The sequence below is a fragment of the Lactuca virosa genome, chromosome 6 (assembly GCF_052849685.1).
Source record: "Lactuca virosa cultivar CGN04683 chromosome 6, Lactuca_virosa_CGN04683_v6, whole genome shotgun sequence".
Lineage (NCBI taxonomy): Eukaryota > Viridiplantae > Streptophyta > Magnoliopsida > Asterales > Asteraceae > Lactuca > Lactuca virosa.
Window position 1 is genome coordinate 117,743,386 of NC_136431.1, and position 20,314 is coordinate 117,763,699.

A 20,314-nucleotide genomic window follows, 5' to 3' on the forward strand; every position below is an offset into this window, starting at 1 on the left:
CGTCCCATCAAACTCCGGTGGCTTCGTGTTGCTGAACTCCCGGAACAACATCGAATCACTCCCCTGCGGTCTAGCAGCAGCAACAGCTGCAGTAGCTGCAACAGCCGCAGCCTCGGTAACCGTTGCGTACCGCTCATCAAAAGTCTCAATCAATGTGGTCTTGATAGACCCAAACATCTCCGGAATCTCGGCTCGGATCGCCGCAGCCACCTCATCGTGGATCATCTAACGAAGCTCCTCGTCACTCACGCCGCTCGTCTCAGGTCTGTGGCGTGTACCAACCATGATGTCTCTGAAATACAACATAAAAATATCAGAGATCCGCTCGAGCATACTCGCACTCGATAACTCAATCCTACTTGTTCCCTAGTACCCTAAGGATTCTTACTTAGGCTACGCACTGATCTGGTGTCTTCAGTAGTACGGGCCCTATACTACCGTCCACACCGCATCAGTATTCACCCCAAGTCCTCCTATTACGATCCCATATCACAAGTACTCTACATCTCGCTAGCATAGGCTACCCTTCCGTAGACCTCTCATAAGCTCCTCACTGCTACCTACTCACTCTCAAGCATCACATAGCAGCATAAATCTTCCTAGGCTAAGGCATCACAAATCAGGCCACTCTAGTCCTAATATGAATACCTAGCCTACTCTAGCATGCATAACATATCATATGATATCTCATAATACATAATGTAAGGGTATTTTGGGAAATCACCGTTCGGGCGCTGGCCGATCCTACACACTGCTCCTTTATGCTTTTCTCAAAGTCTTTTACTTTTTTAGAAAAATTGTTCCTTTTTATGAAAAACTTTCTGAAATCCTCAGTTTGAGTTCAGATACGCCCGAAGGTGCATCCGAATCCCTCAAACCAAGACTCTGATACCAACTTGTAACAACGTAAATTTCCAAAACAATTTTTCATTTTTAAAACATACTTTTATTCATAAGATAATATCAAAGCATAATGTATCCAATGTTATCATAACAAAACATATCCCAGAATCTCAAGACATAAACTCCATGAGTGTGTACGGATCATGTCGGCGCCTTCCCGCGTTCCTCGCTAGTACCTGAAACACATAACACAACCACTGTAAGCATAAATGCTTAGTGAGTTTCCCCAAAATACGCACATACGCCACTCAAGGCTATAAGACCTTCCGGTCACTGTGTCTCAGAGGACTTCCATCCCACAACCCTGGTAGACCTTCCGGCCCTACCCGTAATGACCTTCCGGTCCATATCATCCTGACCTTCCGGTCCACATCATGATGACCTTCCGGTCCTTATCATTCATAACATACATAACACATACATATCATAAAACAGCATACATCACATACATCTCATAGCATATAAGACCTTCCGGTCACACATAGGTACCACTCTAGGTACAGTATAGTGAGAAGACTCACCTCGTACGAAGTCGGATAAACTCTCGTGCTTGACGTCCCGACCTAGCCTCCTCCTATCATACGAATAACATTCCTGATCAATACCCTCTCATAGCCTCATCTCTAAAGATTGGGTAGAAGGCCATTTTACCCCTCCCTGAACTCTCCTGAATCAGCTTGACCAAAACCCTAAGGTCAACTGAAGTCAACAGTCAAACTTTGACCCGACTCGTCGAGTGCACATGGAAGACTCGGCGAGTCCATGCGGGTCCTTAGAATCCTTCTAGCCTCACTCGGCACGTCGAGTCATCCCTTCACTCGACGGGTTACTGTTGGGTTTTGAGCATTCTAACACTCCTAAGTGTACATGCAACCCTAAATACCTTGGATCTATGTTTTTTCGATTATACATGCAAATATGAACTTTCCAAGGTATTCATCCCAACTAGCATAATAACACTGATTCAAATGAATATCTCAAGTTAGAATTACATACCTCTTTGATGTAGAATGTCATCATGAAGCTTGAGTGCCTAGTGCCCCAAGTGTGACACCTCAAATGGTTCACACAACATCAAATGCACATGGAATGACTTGAGAGAAATTGGAACACTTCATAAAATCGGCTAGCCCTTTTTCCTCACACATAGTCCCGATTTCTTGAGCCATGGGATTCTTTTATACGGTGGCTATTAGGGTTACACCATGTAACTCATAACTTTACCCATTCCTTATGCTCCATGGATTTTAACCTCCATGCAGTATCCATGGGTCACCCCATGGACTTACTCCAACATAAGGAATCTTGGATCACAAGCCCACATATAAAAGAATGAATGATTTACACAATCAACCCATATATTTAATTAGTCTCCTTTTGATCACTTAATTAATTCCAAATTAATTCTTGATCAATACTAATTAAATAACCTTATTAATATATTAGAACTTATAATATATTAATAAACCTTAAGTGTTATTTCTCTCATTTTAGTATATCCAAATGCAACCCAAATGGACCATGCCGGGTCGGGTCAAGTCTTACCAAATATAGTTATGGACTTAGACATTAATCCAACAGTCTCCCACTTGGATAAGTCTAAAACTATTATTGCATAAGACTTCAAGAACCGACTGGCAATCGTAGCTCTTAAAAGCTTCTGTCGAACTCTGACCTTGTCGATGAACTCTGACCTTTGTCAATGACTTGTCCATTAGATAAGGGATCATATATTCCTCCATTCTAGATATCATATGGACTGAGACATGGATTATAATTATTCTCTCTGTCCATTTGTTGTTTCCCGATTTCCGATTTATGACGACTGACTAATTGAACAAATCAAATCAGTCCTGGCCCGGCCGAGCACTTACATTTGTCATCACCAAATCATCGAGGGGTCCACAGATATCGCTTTTATCCCGAAGGTAAAAGGAATGGATAAACTTCGACTCATATGCCTTGTTCTACTACTTGTTGAATCATTCACAAAGGCACGTTTTATAACATCGAGTTACCAATGCGTTTTCGTGCAATCAATGTATAACCAACTCATAGTAACAACTCATATCTCTAGGTTTGAAGAATATAAGATATTATCGTCTCATGATCACTCGTGATAAAATCCATGAAGTGATTTCAATGAGCGCGGGTTGAATCCAATACTCAGAACTTATGAGCACTCATGAGTGTTGTAGCCCTTTGTCCAACATCTTAGACCTCTACAAGCCAACTCATGACAGTCTTGATTCATATCTACTTCCAACATATGACCGACTGTGGATGGGTTGAATAACTTAGTCCATCAGAACAATGACCTAGTTATTCTGGAAGTCAAAACATGCAAAGTGAAACACAATAATAATCGAATCCAATATGGTCTCAGAACTTATGAATATAAATAAAACACCTTTTATTTATCACCATATGATTACACATTATTCATTGTATACTGTTTCAGCTATCAACTTTATTCTTGAATTTAAAACAATAGTTGTCCCATGCTCCAAGCATGTACACTATTTTTTCTAAACACCAGTCATGCCATACACCAAGTATGCATACTATGTTTGTCTATGATCTTTACTTTGTGAAATAGATCAATTGAACATAAATCCAACGATTCTCATTTCACATTCCCAATTCCTTACTGCAAATGCAAGAATTCCAAATTCATGCCATTTACTAAAATCTGTTAGATTCTAAACTTATATGCATTGATCCTCTTGTAATGATTATGCACAAAGTCAGAAAGACTTGACAACAAACATTACAGAGCATTCCAAAGGAGATCAACTCCTTGGAAACATCCTTCTTGCATTAAGTTTCCTAATCTTACACAGATTTATTGAACAATTTCTAACTTTGAAACATTTCCATATTCCATTTTGACTATCACTTCTGAACAAGAGTTGCCTCCTTACAGATTATGTCAATATGGTCCTTCCAGAATTAACATTATACTTCCAACCGTCCTTGAGCAACCAATCTTTGGTAAACCTTAGATTGTCCTTGACAATTGCTTAATCATTTTAGTCATATCCAATTCTAGACCTTTTCCCTTCTTAATGCCCCAGGCATTTGGAAAATTTTAGAAAGGATAAATATAGCACATGTAATCGATCCTATATCTGAAGCATATGGGACACGAGTCATGATGTCTCACATAAAGACTAAACCAGTCTTTTGCTATAACATTTCCATTTCTATTTGCCAAGTTCTCATAATTCAGATTATGAAAAGGGATGCTGTAATCATAATCGAATTTTAGAACGCAAATAATGGACCCATATATAGAATTTCCTTATGTTGAGCCATTCCAACATGAAATTCATATATATATCCTTGACTAAATACGATTAAAATCTCAATCTAAGCTTTTAGAATTGAAATGAAGTATAATTTCCTCTCCCTTAATTATAGCAAAACAACTTTTTAAACCCCTGCAGCCTCACGAATTGAAACTTTTGTTTTCTATAATTAACATTGCTAACTTGCAACCTTTATCATAATTATCATGCTCCCACTAACATGATGATTATTAGCATAACACTTAAGCTCCCACTAGCTTTGACATGTAATCAGAAATCAGCTGGACTTCTAGAAATCAATAATTTATTGACTTTCTTACCAAAGTTCAGATTTCTGATACTAGATTGCTTTGATAAAACTTTATCAATATCATACACCTTATCTTAGATAGCTCACAGTTGTGTCTAAACAATTTTAAGAACTATGAAAAGAGATGTCGTAATCATAGTCTCGATTGTTTAGACCTTTACCACTTCTCGCAAGTCCATGTTAGTGTGCTGGTTAACCACACACGCTCCACTAACGACTTTGAGAATGCAAATATCATAATTGCTATCTAGCTAAAATCTACTTAGTGAAAGTGTTTCCTCACCATCATTTTCATTAATCGGAGAGAAACCTTATGACACTTAGATTTTATGGTGTATGAGTTCCTATCCATATAAATTTTGTCAAAACCATAATCACAAGACAAGGTTACTGACAAATCCACACTTATATGGATTAAACTTATGCAATCTTAAATTCTTGCCATTTGGCAGCTCAAGGGCCTGCCATTGCTTCCAAGTAGCTGTGCAACCAATTGAGAACTCTCAGAACTCCTATGCAAAGCCAACTTGAATAGGCACAGACATGTCGACACGATAGGTTATAAACCTCAAGTCGTGTGCTAGTGAAGAACTTCCGGTTTTATTCTTGATTAGTTCTTGAGACTTTCAAGACCTTTAAGACTCCCACTGTCCTCTTGACATATAAGACTTTCTTGTCAGATATTCAAGAGATAGTGTGGATTCTAATCAAGACAAACACTTCACACAATTGGCCTTAGTTGGTCTTTGTTTTATCCAAAACATCACAACTTACCAATTTCAAATGTACAAGAGTAGAAAACTTTTACTCTTACATTTGACAAGTGTTTTTAAACCTTCTTTAAGACATGTCACTCAAGTTACAATCTTGGAGTATGACTCTAAGAATTGTTTTGGAATGAAATATGACTCATCTTCTTGATTTAACCACTTCAACAATTCATAACTCCTCTTCTTAGCTACCAGAATGCACTTAGAGGATGAATTGTGATAAGGTCTCTTAATCATTAAGATGATTATATAACATGATACTAAAGTACTCTCCCATCTTTTCAGATTTGAGAAACTTTTATCCTTCTGCCTAATTTGATTCTTCTCATTCGATCCGCCATACACTGAAATTTTTTCCAATGCTTCAGAATTATACTTAAGCCTGTAAGTATAACCATATTTACTAAACTTTAGTAAATCATGACGAATAGTCTTATCGATCTTTTGTGGTGGACTTAATCAGTGCACAAGAATGTGTACTCGATCCCTTAGTCCGTTACTTGACTCACACATCCATGTGAACAAGTAGTTAGTCTTAATTTTTCCAATGCTTGAAGGTTCTCATTCATCATGCTCTACAAATTGCATGATTCCAAGTTTCGGTCCAATTGAAACTTGGGTGATGAGAATCTTTCCTTATTTGGTAAATTTAGACACTACCACAAATGAAAGAATCAAATTCATATTTCCACTCTTGCTCTTAATGGAATCTTATAAGCAACACAGTTTTCCACAAATGCATTGTAAGGATATTTTAAAATAAATAAAATCAAAAGATTTACCTTTTATTTTAAAACTTTGCGGAAAAACTCATCCTTACAATCCATATGAATACTTGTTGTTATCTATTCCTAAGCAAAATATCATAACTCTTAAGAAGTAGCTCAAGAATCCGATCTTCAAACTATGTGATAGAAATCCATCAACGCGATCAGATTCAACATATTCTTTCTTTAAGTTTCTTCACTTTTCCTTTGATTCTTAAAACATCACCATGTGACCCAGTCACATCATGTATCAAGAATCTCAGAATAGAAACTTAGCAGAGTTAGATAGTGGACTTTACCTGAAGTAGAGTCAAACTTATTGACTTTAACATCCTTAGGTAAATTTGGCAGCTTCGCAACCAATGCCCCTTCCTTTGGCAATGGACCCTTGATAATGGGACTATCTCAGACTTAGCCTTTCTCTTTACCATTTGGTCAACCGAGTTGACTATGGCCGATCCCTTTCCATTGGGAAGAGAGAGCTTTACTGGATATCCAATGTCATCATTGTCAATGTCCATAAAGTTTTAGGAAGTTGATCTTAGCAAATAGATAAGATCATTAAGGGTCTTGTCATAGTCTGTTTCATAGGAGTCCCAAAGGAACTCACTATGTGACTTAGAAAGTGATTGATCATCAGCTTCCTCTAGACTTTGACACCCAACTCTCCCGGCTTGTCAATATGTGACTACATCTCCAAGATGTGATCACACATAGACCTTTGCTTGCCAATAGGGCTTGAGTGACCTTAAACTTTTCAGGAACTTGTGGGTTAGAGAGAATAATTGGAGGAGGTGAAAGAAGTATGATTTCCATGGGACATCATCTTCATTTTAGGAAAACTTGTTTCAAGAGATTTGGGAAGATCATCTTTTGGGAGATATTCAAGATAGTTGATTTAAAGTCCTTAATATAACACCCAATATGAAATATTAAGGCTAGGACCCAACACAATACTTTTATAACTTGGAAGAGGGATGCCGTAATCCAAGCTATAAAATATTTGAAGGTAGGTGAATGACGATTCACCAATTTCCACCAAGATAAACGAAATGTATTATTAGGTTTTAATTGGTTTTGAAACTCCTAGATTCTTTTGAGATTCATTGAACTGTTCAATGGCATGTTTCAATCTCGAGTGTGCCCTTCAGGTTTTGTGACTGGGATGCCGAGGATCACAAAACAAGGTGTGAATAACCATGTAAATATACTTGGTACCCTTAAGTGTTTACCCTTCAATCGATGTGCCGGTTAACCACACACGCTCCATCGATACTATGATAAACATTAAGTTACCCTTTGCCTACCTTGTTAAATACGAGTTAGTGTGCCGGTTAACCACACACGCTCCACTAACCGACTTAAACAAAGTGCAAAGTGTAATTTCATGGGTTAGCACCAAATTCACATTTTCCTAAGTAACTAAGATTGGGAATTTATAAAAGGTTTAGTTACTTAGTATTTATCATTAATACTTTTAATGAAGGGAGATTTCTAGTCCTTGTCCTACCCGTTCGGCTAACGACCCTCCACCAGTCAAGGAAGCGGTGGGTGAGAGTGGACACTCATTAAACTGCCATTTTATAGGCAGCAACCTTATACCCCCTTATAGACCGGCTTCGTGAATGAGGCCTACTAACGGTAAGACTGACTTTCTCTTATACATATATATATATATATATATATATATATATATATATATATATATATATATATATATATATATTATTAACTTATAATATTATAAAGTATAAGGGTAGAATTTTAACTTTTAAAATTCTAAGGGCTTAACTTGGAATTAAAGTATTCATAAGAGAAAACTTTTCAAATTCCAAAACTTGAGGGCAAGTTTTGAAACTATTCAAAACTAATTAATTCCATAACTTATGTGTTTAAAGTAGTTTTAATTAAGAAACTCTTCAAGTTCCATAACTTGAGGACAAGTTATGGAAGACTTTAAACTAATAAAAGAATGTAACTTTTCTTTATTTTGTAACTTATGGAATTAATTAAGGTTACACATTTTATTACTTAATGAAGTGACTCTTGAACCTCCATAACTTGAGGACAAGACTCTTCATTTTTGTAACCATTGCCAACTTTTATGAGTTTTATGAAACTTAAATGTGACTTTTCATATAACTTGAGGACAAGTTACAAAAACAAATTTTAGAATCAACTCTTAGATTAAAATGGATTGAAAACACATAATCAATTAACTTTTCTATTAATCTCAGCAACTCATAAGAACAAGATAATTCAAATCAAACTTTTTCATGTAATTAGCCTAATCACTAAACTAATACAAAACATGAATCTATTGACAATTATCTTTGAAATTGGATTAGTATGAACATTACCACATCAAAAACAAGTTTATAAGTTCAAAAACATCTTAGGGTAATGTTTCTAGTCCATTTCTAGCCAAAAAACTCGAAAATATGCTGTCTAGGGCTCCTACTCGTCGAGTGTATCAACCTACTCGTCGAGTAGGATGATTTTCTTCCTGGACTCGGCGAGTTCATCAGTGGACTCGACGAGTCCAGTGCCCAGAATGCCCGAAATTCGATTTTTTCAGCATTTTTCAGCAATTTGCATCAAGTATAATTGAAAACAAGCCTAGGCTCTGATACCACTGTTGGGTTTTGAGCATTCTAACACTCCTAAGTGTACATGCAACCCTAAATACCTTGGATCTATGTTTTTTCTATTATACATGCAAATATGAACTTTCCAAGGTATTTATCCTAACTAGCATAATAACACTGATTCAAATGAATATCTCAAGTTAGAATTACATACCTCTTTGATGTAGAATGTCTTCATGAAGCTTGAGTGCCTAGTGCCCCAAGTGTGACACCTCAAATGGTTCACACAACATCAAATGCACATGGAATGACTTGAGAGAAATTGGAACACTTCATAAAATCGGCTAGCCCTTTTTCCTCACACATAGTCCCGATTTCTTGAGCCATGTGATTCTTTTATATGGTGGCTATTAGGGTTACACCATGTAACTCATAACTTTACCCATTCCTTATGCTCCATGGATTTTAACCTCCATGGAGTATCCATGGGTCACCCCATGGACTTAGTCCAACGTAAGGAATCTTGGATCACAAGCCCACATATAAAAGAATGAATGATTTACACAATCAACCCATATATTTAATTAGTCTCCTTTTGATCACTTAATTAATTCCAAATTAATTCTTGATCAATACTAATTAAATAACCTTATTAATATATTAGAACTTATAATATATTAATAAACCTTAAGTGTTATTTCTCTCATTTTAGTCTATCCAAATGCATGATGCCATGCAACCCAAATGGACCATGCCGGGTCGGGTCAAGTCTTACCAATTATGGTTATGGACTTAGACATTAATCCAACAGTTACACCTGTCACGAATCGCGAGGCAACCTCGACTCGACTCGTCGAGTCCACTTATGAACTCGGCGAGTAGCGTCCATGCTAACACTCAAATGACCTTCTGAGGTCAGATCCGCTTCTCTAACCTATAGATCTGCCCTCCCCATATACAATAATCACGTAAAGGTCCGACCTTTACACTCATGCAACACACATAGGGCTCTCTTTGGTGAAATCATCTCTAAAAAGGCAACCTAAGATCATTTCTTCCATGGAACAACATAAAGCAGGTTGGATAAGGCTCTTTGGACCTCTAAAGGTCCATATCCAGAGTCTAACATTCAAAGGGACAATATACTCATCATTTCAAGCCAAGAAAAGGGTATAGAAAACCCTAAATTCAAGGATCTCATACTAAACAAAAGAAGGGATCGATTTACTACCTCAAAGTTGCAGATCCAAGCTGGAAATCCACAGAATAGCAATCCCCTTGACCTCCTCTTGCTGGAAACACCTTCTTCTTTGCAAAATCACACTAATAAGGATCAAAAAGGCTCTCTCTCTTATACCACTCGATCAAGCTCTCTAGGGTTTCTCTCTCTGGATTGGTAGCCGCAAATGAGGGCTATAAGGACCCTTAAATAGGGCACAAACCCCAAAGATTTAGGGTTTCTGTCCACAGCGCGGACTCGTCGAGTCCACCCATCGACTCGTCGAGTCGACCCATCGACTCGTCGAGTCCTTTCATTAATCCAGTCAGCAAAACGCGATCCTACTCGACGAGTCTAGGCGTCAACTCGTCGAGTCCCTCCTCATAACTCAAAATAAATGAATAACATAGAATACCTGGGAATCCGGATGTTACAACTACAATTGGCTAAGGATCTTCAAATCAAGGATCTTTAGGTATTTGTTAAATCTTTATTAGTAACTAATCACTTCAATGGATCATATGTAGTGAAAGGTGAAAGATTAGAATTATACCTTGAGATCCTCAAAAAATTAGCCACTGATTTTGAAAATTTTATCCTAACCCAAGTTCCTAGAGAAGAAAACACAGAAGCAGATGCATTAGCCAACTTAGGATCCTTCATAAGGATCCCACCAGAAATGAAGATCCCTATAACCCACATAATAACTCAACCTATATAAGCCATTTCCGACAAACCTGATAATCCTGAACAACCAATATATGTAGCAGCCATCAGAGATCCTAACCCTGAGATCCCTCCTCAAAGGGATCTCGAAAAACAGGATCATTGAAGAAGTCCACGATCATGGATCCAACCTATTGTGGAGTATCTCCTAAATGGCACGGCCCCAACAGAATAAAAAATCAAAACAACATTCAGAAAAAGAGTCTCAATATTCATAATAATCCAAGGTAAACTCTATAAAAAGTCTATGACATGTCCATACCTCAGTTGATTGGAAGATCTTGAAGCTGCAGAAGTCTTCAAGAACATACATGAAGGAGGCTGGGGTAATCACACTGGGGGCAGATTCTTATGCTCCAAATTGTTGAGAATAAGATACTACTGGCCAACCATGAAGAGAGATTATTTTCTACATGCTCAAAAGTGTGATTCTTGCCAAAGACATAGCAACATCCTGAAGGGTTTTGAGCATTCTAACACTCCTAAGGTGTACATGCAAACCTAAATACCTTGGATCTATGTTTTCTCTATTATACATGCAAACTTGAACTTTCCAAGGCATTACCCTAACTAGCATACAAAAGTTTATACATGGGTAATAAAACAAGTTAGATAACATACCTTTTCTTGTAGTTGGAAGCCTTGGAACTTTAAGAACTTAGCGCCCCAAGTGTTGCACCTCAAATGGAATCACACAACGCCACCAAAAATGGAGGAACTTGAGCGGAGGTTACTTGCACTCATAAAATCGGTTAAGTGCCAATTTCATGAGCCAATTTCATGAGCTAGAGGGGTTCTTATATAGTGTGGCTAACTAAGTGCCAATTTCATGAGCTAGAGGGGTTCTTATATAGTGTGGCTAACTAGGGTTACACCATGTAAACCCTAATGACTTTCCATATCCCTCATGCTCCATGGGTTAAAACCTCCATGGAATATCCATGGGTTACCACATGGGTTTAGCCCAACATGAAGAACTATGGATCATAAGCCTACTTTATAAGAATGAATGATTTACCAAATCAACCCCTTATATTTAATTAGTCTCTTTTGATCACAAAATGAATTCCAAATTAATTCCTGATCAATACTAATTAAATAATATGATTTCATATTAATATATTAGAACTTATAATATATTAATAAACCATAAATAACCTCTTCTCAATTATCCATCCTTCAGATTGTTCCGGTGCCATGCAACCCAAATGGACTATGCTACTCTCGAGTCAAGTACATACCAATAATAGGTATGGGCTTAGACACCTAATCCAACACATCCTACATCAACCGACGTAACAACTACACCCTATTATCTCTCCATGGCCATTCATGAAATGGTGAATGGATATAATAGGAAAATTACCAATAGATCAAGGAGGAGAAGTCTTCATGTTGGTGATGATTGATTACTTCTTGAAGTGGATCGAAGCTGAAGCCTTCGTTCAGGTTAGAAACAAAGAGGTAGGCTCATTTATTAAACGTAATATCTTGACCATGTTCGAGATCCCTGCTGAAATCATATGCGACAATAGATCCAAATTCATAAGCAAGAGGACAAGAGACTTTTGCATGAGATGGGGAATCAAAATGATAATGTCCACTCCTGTTCATCCCCAAGCTAATGGTCAAGCAGAATCTAGAAACAAGATCATAGTAAACAACTTGAAGAAAAGGCGAGATGAAAAGAAAGGAAGATGGGCAGAAGTGCTTCCTTTCGTCCTATGGGCAGATATGACTACTTCCAAAGTAGCCACAGGTCAGACCCCCTACTCCTTGGTGTTTGGGACAGAAGCAATGATCCCTACCAAAGTAGTGATCCCGACAGCAAGATACTTGCCCCAAAATCAAGAAAACAATGACAAGATCCTAGCCCAGGATCTTGACACTGTTGACGAACTCATAGATATTGCCAAGATACGCATTGCTGCTCATCAACAAAGGATCACCAAGGCTTACAACAAGAACATAAAAGTTAGAAGATTCCAAATAGGAGACGTGGTATTAAGGAAAACATTCCAAAACACCAAGGATCCTAGTGCAGGTAAATTAGCTCCTAAGTGGGAAGGACCATATCTCATAGATGCTGAAGCAAGAAAATGAGCATATTGGCTAGCAGCACTTGAAGGAGACATTTTGCCAAGATGCTGGAATGCTATACATCTCAAAGCATACTATATGTAAATAAGATCAATTGATCTTCAACAAAACCGAGGTGCACATGTTCTTTACCTTAAACTTTTCATCATTACTTATTTTCTCCTCGAATACATTACTAACTTAAGCATCAGAGGGGCGTTAGCTAGACTAACGCTCACCCCTAGCTAACGTTTGTTATGTAGAACAACGTACAGCTAAGGATCTCCATAAGCAATAATCCTAAAACATAAGGATGCTCGAGGTTGAAGATCCTGAAACATAAGGATCTTGACACACGAAGATCTCAACATCTTAACACTCGGACAATTCCATTATATCAACAGTATGATCTTTAAACTATCATATACACAAGCTAGAGACTGATCATTTCTCCTACGCTTAAGGGTACTTAATCCCCTCTAAGGTTTAAAGAGCTAATTACCTTTTTCACATGAACTAAGGTTTGTACACCTCGCTTGAATGCACGATATCTAGGTATGGGATACAAATACGGGAATCATTTCACGATGCAGTGGCTTGGAAACCCTCTTATCTTTGAACATAAGTTAAGATCCTTAAGGTTTATAACATTTTCATGTTATTGAAAATTGGGATCTTACCCCATAAATTACATAAGGTTTATAACATCTTCATGTTATCACACGTTGGGATCTTTCCCCAGAAAATACACACGAATCATAACATTTTCATGGTATCATAAGTAGGGATCTTTCCCATGAAATATGTCACAAGTTGGGATCCTCCCCAGTATATAGCATTAACATGTTATCAATTGAACTTACGGTGTTACCCAAGAATTTTGTCAAAGTCTATAACCTATACAGGTTATCCTAAAAGGGAATTCCCCCGTATGATCATATGATTAAGGATCCTCATCATTATGGATCCTCATCGGTAAGGATCCTCATCAGTAAGAATCTTATCATCAGAAGTCATCGGTGATCCTAAGTTCTTTCCAAAGTTGAGATTTATCCTCAGTAAATTCTAAGATTGAAAAACTTATGAAGCTTAAGAAAAAACTTGAAGACAACCAGGTTCCATCTTTCCTTGACTTTGAAATTTTTTAAGTAAAATTAAGGATCTTAAACTTTTTAGGATCCTAAACCAATTGTTGATTAATAAACTTTCATCACTTCAGAGTCATTTACTATTTTAAATTGATATCTTTAAAGAAGTTTTAAAGCACTTAGATTTACCAAAATTAGTTCTTAACAAATTCTTTTATACTTGTTTTATTATAAAAAATTATTTGAAACTCTTAAGGATTACAAGTCAGTCATCAAAGTTTTAAAGAAACTTTTACCATTTTAAATTGCTTAACAAAGTCAGTTCTTATTATTTTTAGTTATTACTTTTAGTTGTTCAGCTAATTCAATCCTTATTGTTTTGGTCAAAAATTACACAAGTACTAATCAACCAAATTGAATGAGAGCCTATGATGTTCAGATTGTGTAATAGCAAGTAGTAAAAGAAAAGTGACACAATGGTTTACAAGGAAAGCCCTTGATCCTTGCTAGTATCTCTAGCATAAAACCTTGGGAGGTGATAATGATCACATGCCTTGATGATTTTATTGATATAAGGTAAAGATTACAGTTGAGTTCTTAGTAAGAATGAATGTAGAAATTCGTAGAGTGAGCTTAGACTAAGAATTTGTGTGTTGTGTGCATATTACAAGTGTCAATTTATAGTCTAATCTAGCCAACAAGATGTCCGATATTTTCAGGATCTTCTATGACCAGCTTTGTGAACGTTATTTGACCAAGTATTCTGAGTCTTTAGCATTGTTGAGGTAATTCTTCGTTGAGAATTGGTCTTCCCTTGACTACTTCTACACACGTGTTAGTTATAGACAAATATGACCATTATAAGTATTAATAATTATAAAAATAATAACGGTAATTAGTCGGGATCCTGATGTTGCTGAGGATCCTGGATATAGTAAGGATCTTGGTCCCAACAATTGCCCCCAAGTTATTCCTGAAAATATAGGGGTTAGTTCCGTAAATATTAAAGGAATAACTTAAAGTAAATAAGGAATAGTAATTTTCAGTTTTAACCCATAACGGCTAGGTGATTTAAATTCCAATGGATAGTTTACTAGCCGTTAGCAGTTAAATCATATTCACCGACCCAGTATAAATATGAGGGATCAGTTTCATATTCTCCTATCCGTTCTTCTTTGCTTTTCTTGTGCCATCTTGCGATTAGGAAGTAATTTTCTTCCAGACTTTTATTCTTTCTACCATGGGTCGAAAAATGGTTGTCTCTCGTAAAAGTATCTTGGCCCTTCCCGACGATGATTTTATAGACTAGGGGATCCTCTCTTATGAGGAGACATGCTCTTTTGGCGATGACGACATCGAGTCTCTAAAACTCAATGGGGCCTTTCCTCCCAGTGCTGATTTTAGCCCCTTCGATCCTTCGATTCAGCCTGATTTTGTCTCCCCCACTTAGGTGTGCTTTCCTAAGTATCCTTTCTCCTTAGGCTTGAGATATCCTTTCCCCGGGATCATCTACGATTTTTTTATGGCGACTGGGATTTCGTATATCCAGGCCATGCCAATTGTCTGGAGGATCCTTTATTGGGTCGACCAGATATATCAATCAAAGGGTCTTGACATAGGCTTTTCTGAGTTTGCCTATATATACGATCTCACAACCTTTGGGAATTCTCGTTTCCTTCTTAAGGTCAAAACCCTCAGATCTTCTCTAATCTTGAAAACCAAGCACATTGATGGATCTTGGAAAGGGAGATACCTCTTTGTGAGGTGCGACTTCGTTCCCAATGGGGATCTCTTGCCTACAGATTGGGTTAAGAAGGGTAGGATTTTAATGCTTTACCTTGTGATCCTGGGATCTTATTCTTATTTTGTTTGTTCCTTTGCAGCCTTCAAGTTCGAGGAACTTATTCCCGCTGCTAAGGATTCAGAGGAGAAGATTGATAAGTTCTTGGCCTTATCAGAAGTTGAGAGATCCTTCCGATTCGATCAAGCCCTCCTGCAGGAAAGCTCCTCCGCTACTGACCCCATTTCGACGGGTAGGGATCCTTAGTTTTTCATGTTTGTAACGAGGATCTTTAATAATCTTTTGTTGTATATAGGATCCAAGGTCACTCGCTCCAGTGCTCGCTTCACTCTTGCTGATCTTGATACGACTGTTTCATGGGATCAGCTAGTTGTGAAGAAGGAGAAGAGTTCGACCTCTCTTCCTCCTAAAAGGTCGACCGTGGATTTGACAGTGAAAACTTCGGGATCCCAAAAGAGGAAAATTGATGAATCCACAGGTTTATCTTTGGAGAGCCTTAGGGCCAAGGAGGCGCTCCAGAATTTGGTCTCTTTCTCTCAGGCTGTAAGTGTTGATTTCATTTTCGCTCCATTTTTCGTTTTGTTTTTTGCTGACTTACCATATTTTCATCATAGGTCTCTGATCATGTTTCCACTGATCTAAGAATCCAGGCGGAGATGGTTGAACAAGCCCTTTAGGGACAGGAGAAGATGTGGAAGACAACCAACGAGGATCTTCTGAGGAGGGTGGAGCAGCTTATCAGGGAAAAAGCTGATAGGGAGGAGGAGCTCATACGCGAGATGGAAGAGGTGATCTCCGACGTAAAGGTTAGTGCTGCAGTGGCCATTTGGGAGGCCAAGATTCGTTTGGCTGAGGATCTTAAAAATGCAGGATCTTGGGACGTGGTTGGTTGGCGTGAGGCATTAGCCAAATTAACTGGCAAGCCTATTACCGCCAGTCAAGATCCTGTGGAGCGGGGGGGGGGGGGGAGAAGAAGGCCGATGATGACCAGGATAAGGTCTAGGCCTTTTAGGTGATTAGGGTAGCATAATCTTTTGACGCATGACTTTTGTAAGACTGTAGGCCTTTTTGGTTTTACATATAATGGTTGATTTTCTTTTCGTCTTTCTCCGTTTCCTGCATAATACAATACTAAAGTCTTTGCACGGTTAACGACCTGAAAAAAGTGAATGATTCTTAAAACAAAATGAATTGATAATGATTAGTTAAAAACTGACTTTTTAAGCGATCTAAAAGTTTCTTTTAGAAGTTTAGTGACTAACTTGCAACTCATAAGAGTTTTTTAATACACTTTTAAAACTTCTGTCAGCGATTGGTTTAGGATCCTAGAAAGCTTAGGATCCTTAATTTCAAAACTTTAAAGTTAAGGAAAGATGGAACCTGATTGTCTTCGAGTTTCTATTTAAGCTTCATGAGTCTTTGAATTTTCAAATTTAATGAGGATAAATTCCAACTTAGGAGAGAACTTTGGTTCAATGTTGGGAATGAGGTCCCTTACTAACGAAGGTCGATGAGGATCCTTAAGGGCGAGGATCCTTACCATCAGAGGTCCTACAAAATAAAGATATTGGATCTTGTAAGGGAAATTTCTCCTTAGGATAACCTGTTTAGATTGTAGACTTAGACAAAATAGATAAGATGTTAACGTTATATTATGGGGAGGATCCCTACTTGAGATATAGTTCATTGGGTAGGTAACATGAAAATGTTACAATTTGACCGTGTTCTCTGGGGGACATTCCCAATGTGTGACAATATGAAAATGTTATAGACCTTATGTAATTTCTGGGGCAAAATCCCAATCTTTTATAACATGAGAATGGTATAAACCTTAAGTAGTCACTGGGGTAAAATCCCGATAACATGAAAATCTTGTATTCCTGGATTAATCATTGGGGTAGGATCCCAATTTCTGGACAACATGAAAATGTTATAAACCGTAAGGATCTCAACTTGTGTTCAAAGATAAGAGGGTTGTCAAGCCACTAAATCTTGAAATGATCCCCATATTCGTATCCCACAGTTAGATATCATGCGTCCAAGCGAGGTGTATAAACCTTATTTTGTATGAAAGAGGTAATTAGTTCTTTAAACCTTAGAGGGGATTAAGTACCCTTAGGCGTGGGAGAGATGATCAGTCTTTATCTTGTGTACATGATAGTTTAGGGATTATATTGTTAAATATAATGGAGTTTACCAAGTATTGGGATCTTTATGTGTCAAGATCCTTGTGCTTCAGGGTGTTCAAACTTGAGGATCCAGACGCTCAAGGATCTCCAATTGTGAGGATCCCAATGTTTCAGGATCTTCACTTTTGAGGATCCTTAACTATATGTTGTTCTGCATAGCAAACATTAGCTAAGGGTGGGCGTTAGTCTAACTAACGCCCGTCCGATGCTTAAGTTAGTAATGTATTCGAGGAGAGAATCAATAATAATAAAACTTTTAAGGTAAAGAACATGTGTTCCTTGGTTTTGTTGTGGATTATTTGATCCTACTTACATGTAGTATGCTTTGAGGTGTATGACATTCCAGGATATTGGTAGAATGTCTGCTTCGAGTGTTGCTAGCCAGTATGCTCCTTTTCTTGCTTCAGCATCTACAAGGTATGATCCTTCCCATTTGGGAGCCAATTTTCCTGCACTAGGATCTTTGGTGTTTTGGAACGTTTTCCTTAATACTAAGTCTCCTACTTGAAACCTTCTGACCCTTGTATTCCTATTGTAATCCTTGGTGATTCTTTTTTGATGAGCAACAATGCGTTTTTGGCTAGATCCCTGAGCTCGTCAATAGTATCAAGATCCTGTGCTAGGATCCCGTCATTATTCTCTTGGTATTTCAGCAAGTATCTTGTCGTCGGGATCACTACTTCAGTAGGGATTATTGCTTCTGTCCCAAACACCAAGGAATAGGGGGTCTGACCTGTGGCTATTTTGGAAGTGGTTCTATCTGCCCACAAAACGAAAGGAAGTTCTTCTTCCCATCTTCCCTTCTTTTTGTCCAGCCTTTTCTTCAAATTATTAACTATGATTTTGTTGTTGGACTCCGCTTGACCATTAGCTTTGGGATGAACATGAGTGGACATTATCATTTTGACCCCCCAGCTTGTGAAAAAGTCTCTTGTTCTTTTGCTAATAAATTGGGATCCATTGTCGCATATGATTTCAGTCGGGATCCCGAACCTGGTCATGATACTACCTCTTTGTCTCTTACCTGGGCGAAAGCTTCAGCTTCAATCCATTTTGGAGAACTAATCAGTCATCACCAACATGAAGACTTTTCCTCCTGGAGCTACTGGCAATTTTCCTACAATATCCATCCCCCATTTTATAGATGGCCACGAGGAGATAATTGGATGTAGAGTTTCCATCGATTGATGTAGGATGTTGTTGTGTCTTTGGCAAGCATCACACTTTTGAGCATGTAGAAAGGAGTCTTTCCTCATGGTTGGCCAGTAGTATCATATTCTTAGTATGTTGGAGCATAAGGATCTGCCCCTGGTGTGATTACCACAATCACCTTCGTGTATATCCTTTAAGACTTCAGCAGCTTCGACATCTTCCAAGCATCTTAGGTACGGTCCTGCCATGGATTTTTTTGTAAAGTTTACCTTGGATTATCACGAATCTCGAGACTCTCTTCCTGAATGCTATTTCACTTTTCCCCCGTCGGGATTGTGTCATTTTGGAGATACTCCATAATGGGTTGGGTCCATGATCGCAGACTTCTTTGAGGATCCTGTTCGCCGGGATCCCTTTGAGGAAGGATCCTAGGGTTAGGATCTTCAATAGTTGCTACACTAGTCGGACGCTTAAGATCTTCTGATTTGTCAGAGAGGGTTTCTATGGCTGGGGTTATTATGTGAGTTATAGGAATCTTCATCGCTGGTGGGATCCTAAGGGAGGATCCTAAATTGGCTAATGCGTCTGCCTCTGTGTTTTCTTCTCTAGGAACTTGAGTTAGACTAAAGTTTTCGAAATCAGAAGCTAATTTTTTTAAGGATATCTAGGTATAATGCTAACTTCTCACCTTTCACTGCATAAGATCCGTTGTAGTGATTGGTTAGTAATAAAGAATCAACAAATACCTGAAGATCCTTGATTTGAAAATCCTTAGCTAATTGTAGTCCCATGATGAGTGCTTCGAATTCTGCTTCATTGTTGGTAGTGTTGAATTCACAATTTACTGTCTGGGGTATGATATCCCCCTGTGGCGACTTTAGTATGATCCCTAGGCTTGCTCCTTTCTGATTTGAAGATCCATCTGTGAACAACGTCCATTTTCCTAGGTGTTCGTCTTCCAGGAGTCGCTTGGTTTCCATGTCTACTTCATTTTGTAAATCATCACTAAAGTCAGCCACAAAATCTGCTAGTGTTTGTGATTTTATGGCGGATCTTGGTTCGTATCTGATGTCATATGTGCTTAACTTCACCGACCATTTTTCCATCCTTCCTGACATTTTTGGGTTTTTCATGACATTCTTGATAAGATAGTTAGTTATTACATGTATAGTGTGTGTTTCGAAGTAGTGTCTTAATTTGGTAGAAGCAGACACTAAGGCAAGAATTAACTTTCCGAGGTGAGAGTACCTGATTTCAGGATCCATGAGACTTTTACTTACATAGTAGATAGGATGTTGGTCTCTGTTAAGATCCTTGACCAGAACGACACTTACCGCGTTTGAGGATACCGAGAGGTTGAGAATAAGGGGTTCTCCATCTATAGGTTTTACTAGTAGCGGGGCAGAGCTTA

General features: G+C 38.1%; 2 protein-coding genes across 2 annotated transcripts; both read right to left on the bottom strand.

The window, feature by feature from the left end:
* Window positions 1-18,251: 18,251 nt before the first annotated feature.
* Window positions 18,252-18,647, bottom strand: LOC145121893 (uncharacterized). Its single transcript, XM_079057576.1, has one exon. The coding sequence runs from the start codon at window positions 18,645-18,647 to the stop codon at window positions 18,252-18,254; it is 396 nt and encodes a 131-aa protein (XP_078913702.1).
* A 569-nt stretch (window positions 18,648-19,216) lies between these two features.
* On the bottom strand, window positions 19,217-20,021 carry LOC145121894 (uncharacterized). Its single transcript, XM_079057577.1, has 2 exons — window positions 19,650-20,021; window positions 19,217-19,567 (listed from the first exon to the last, which is right to left on the bottom strand). The coding sequence occupies exons 1-2, from the start codon at window positions 20,019-20,021 to the stop codon at window positions 19,217-19,219; spliced, it is 723 nt and encodes a 240-aa protein (XP_078913703.1).
* Window positions 20,022-20,314: the final 293 nt, after the last annotated feature.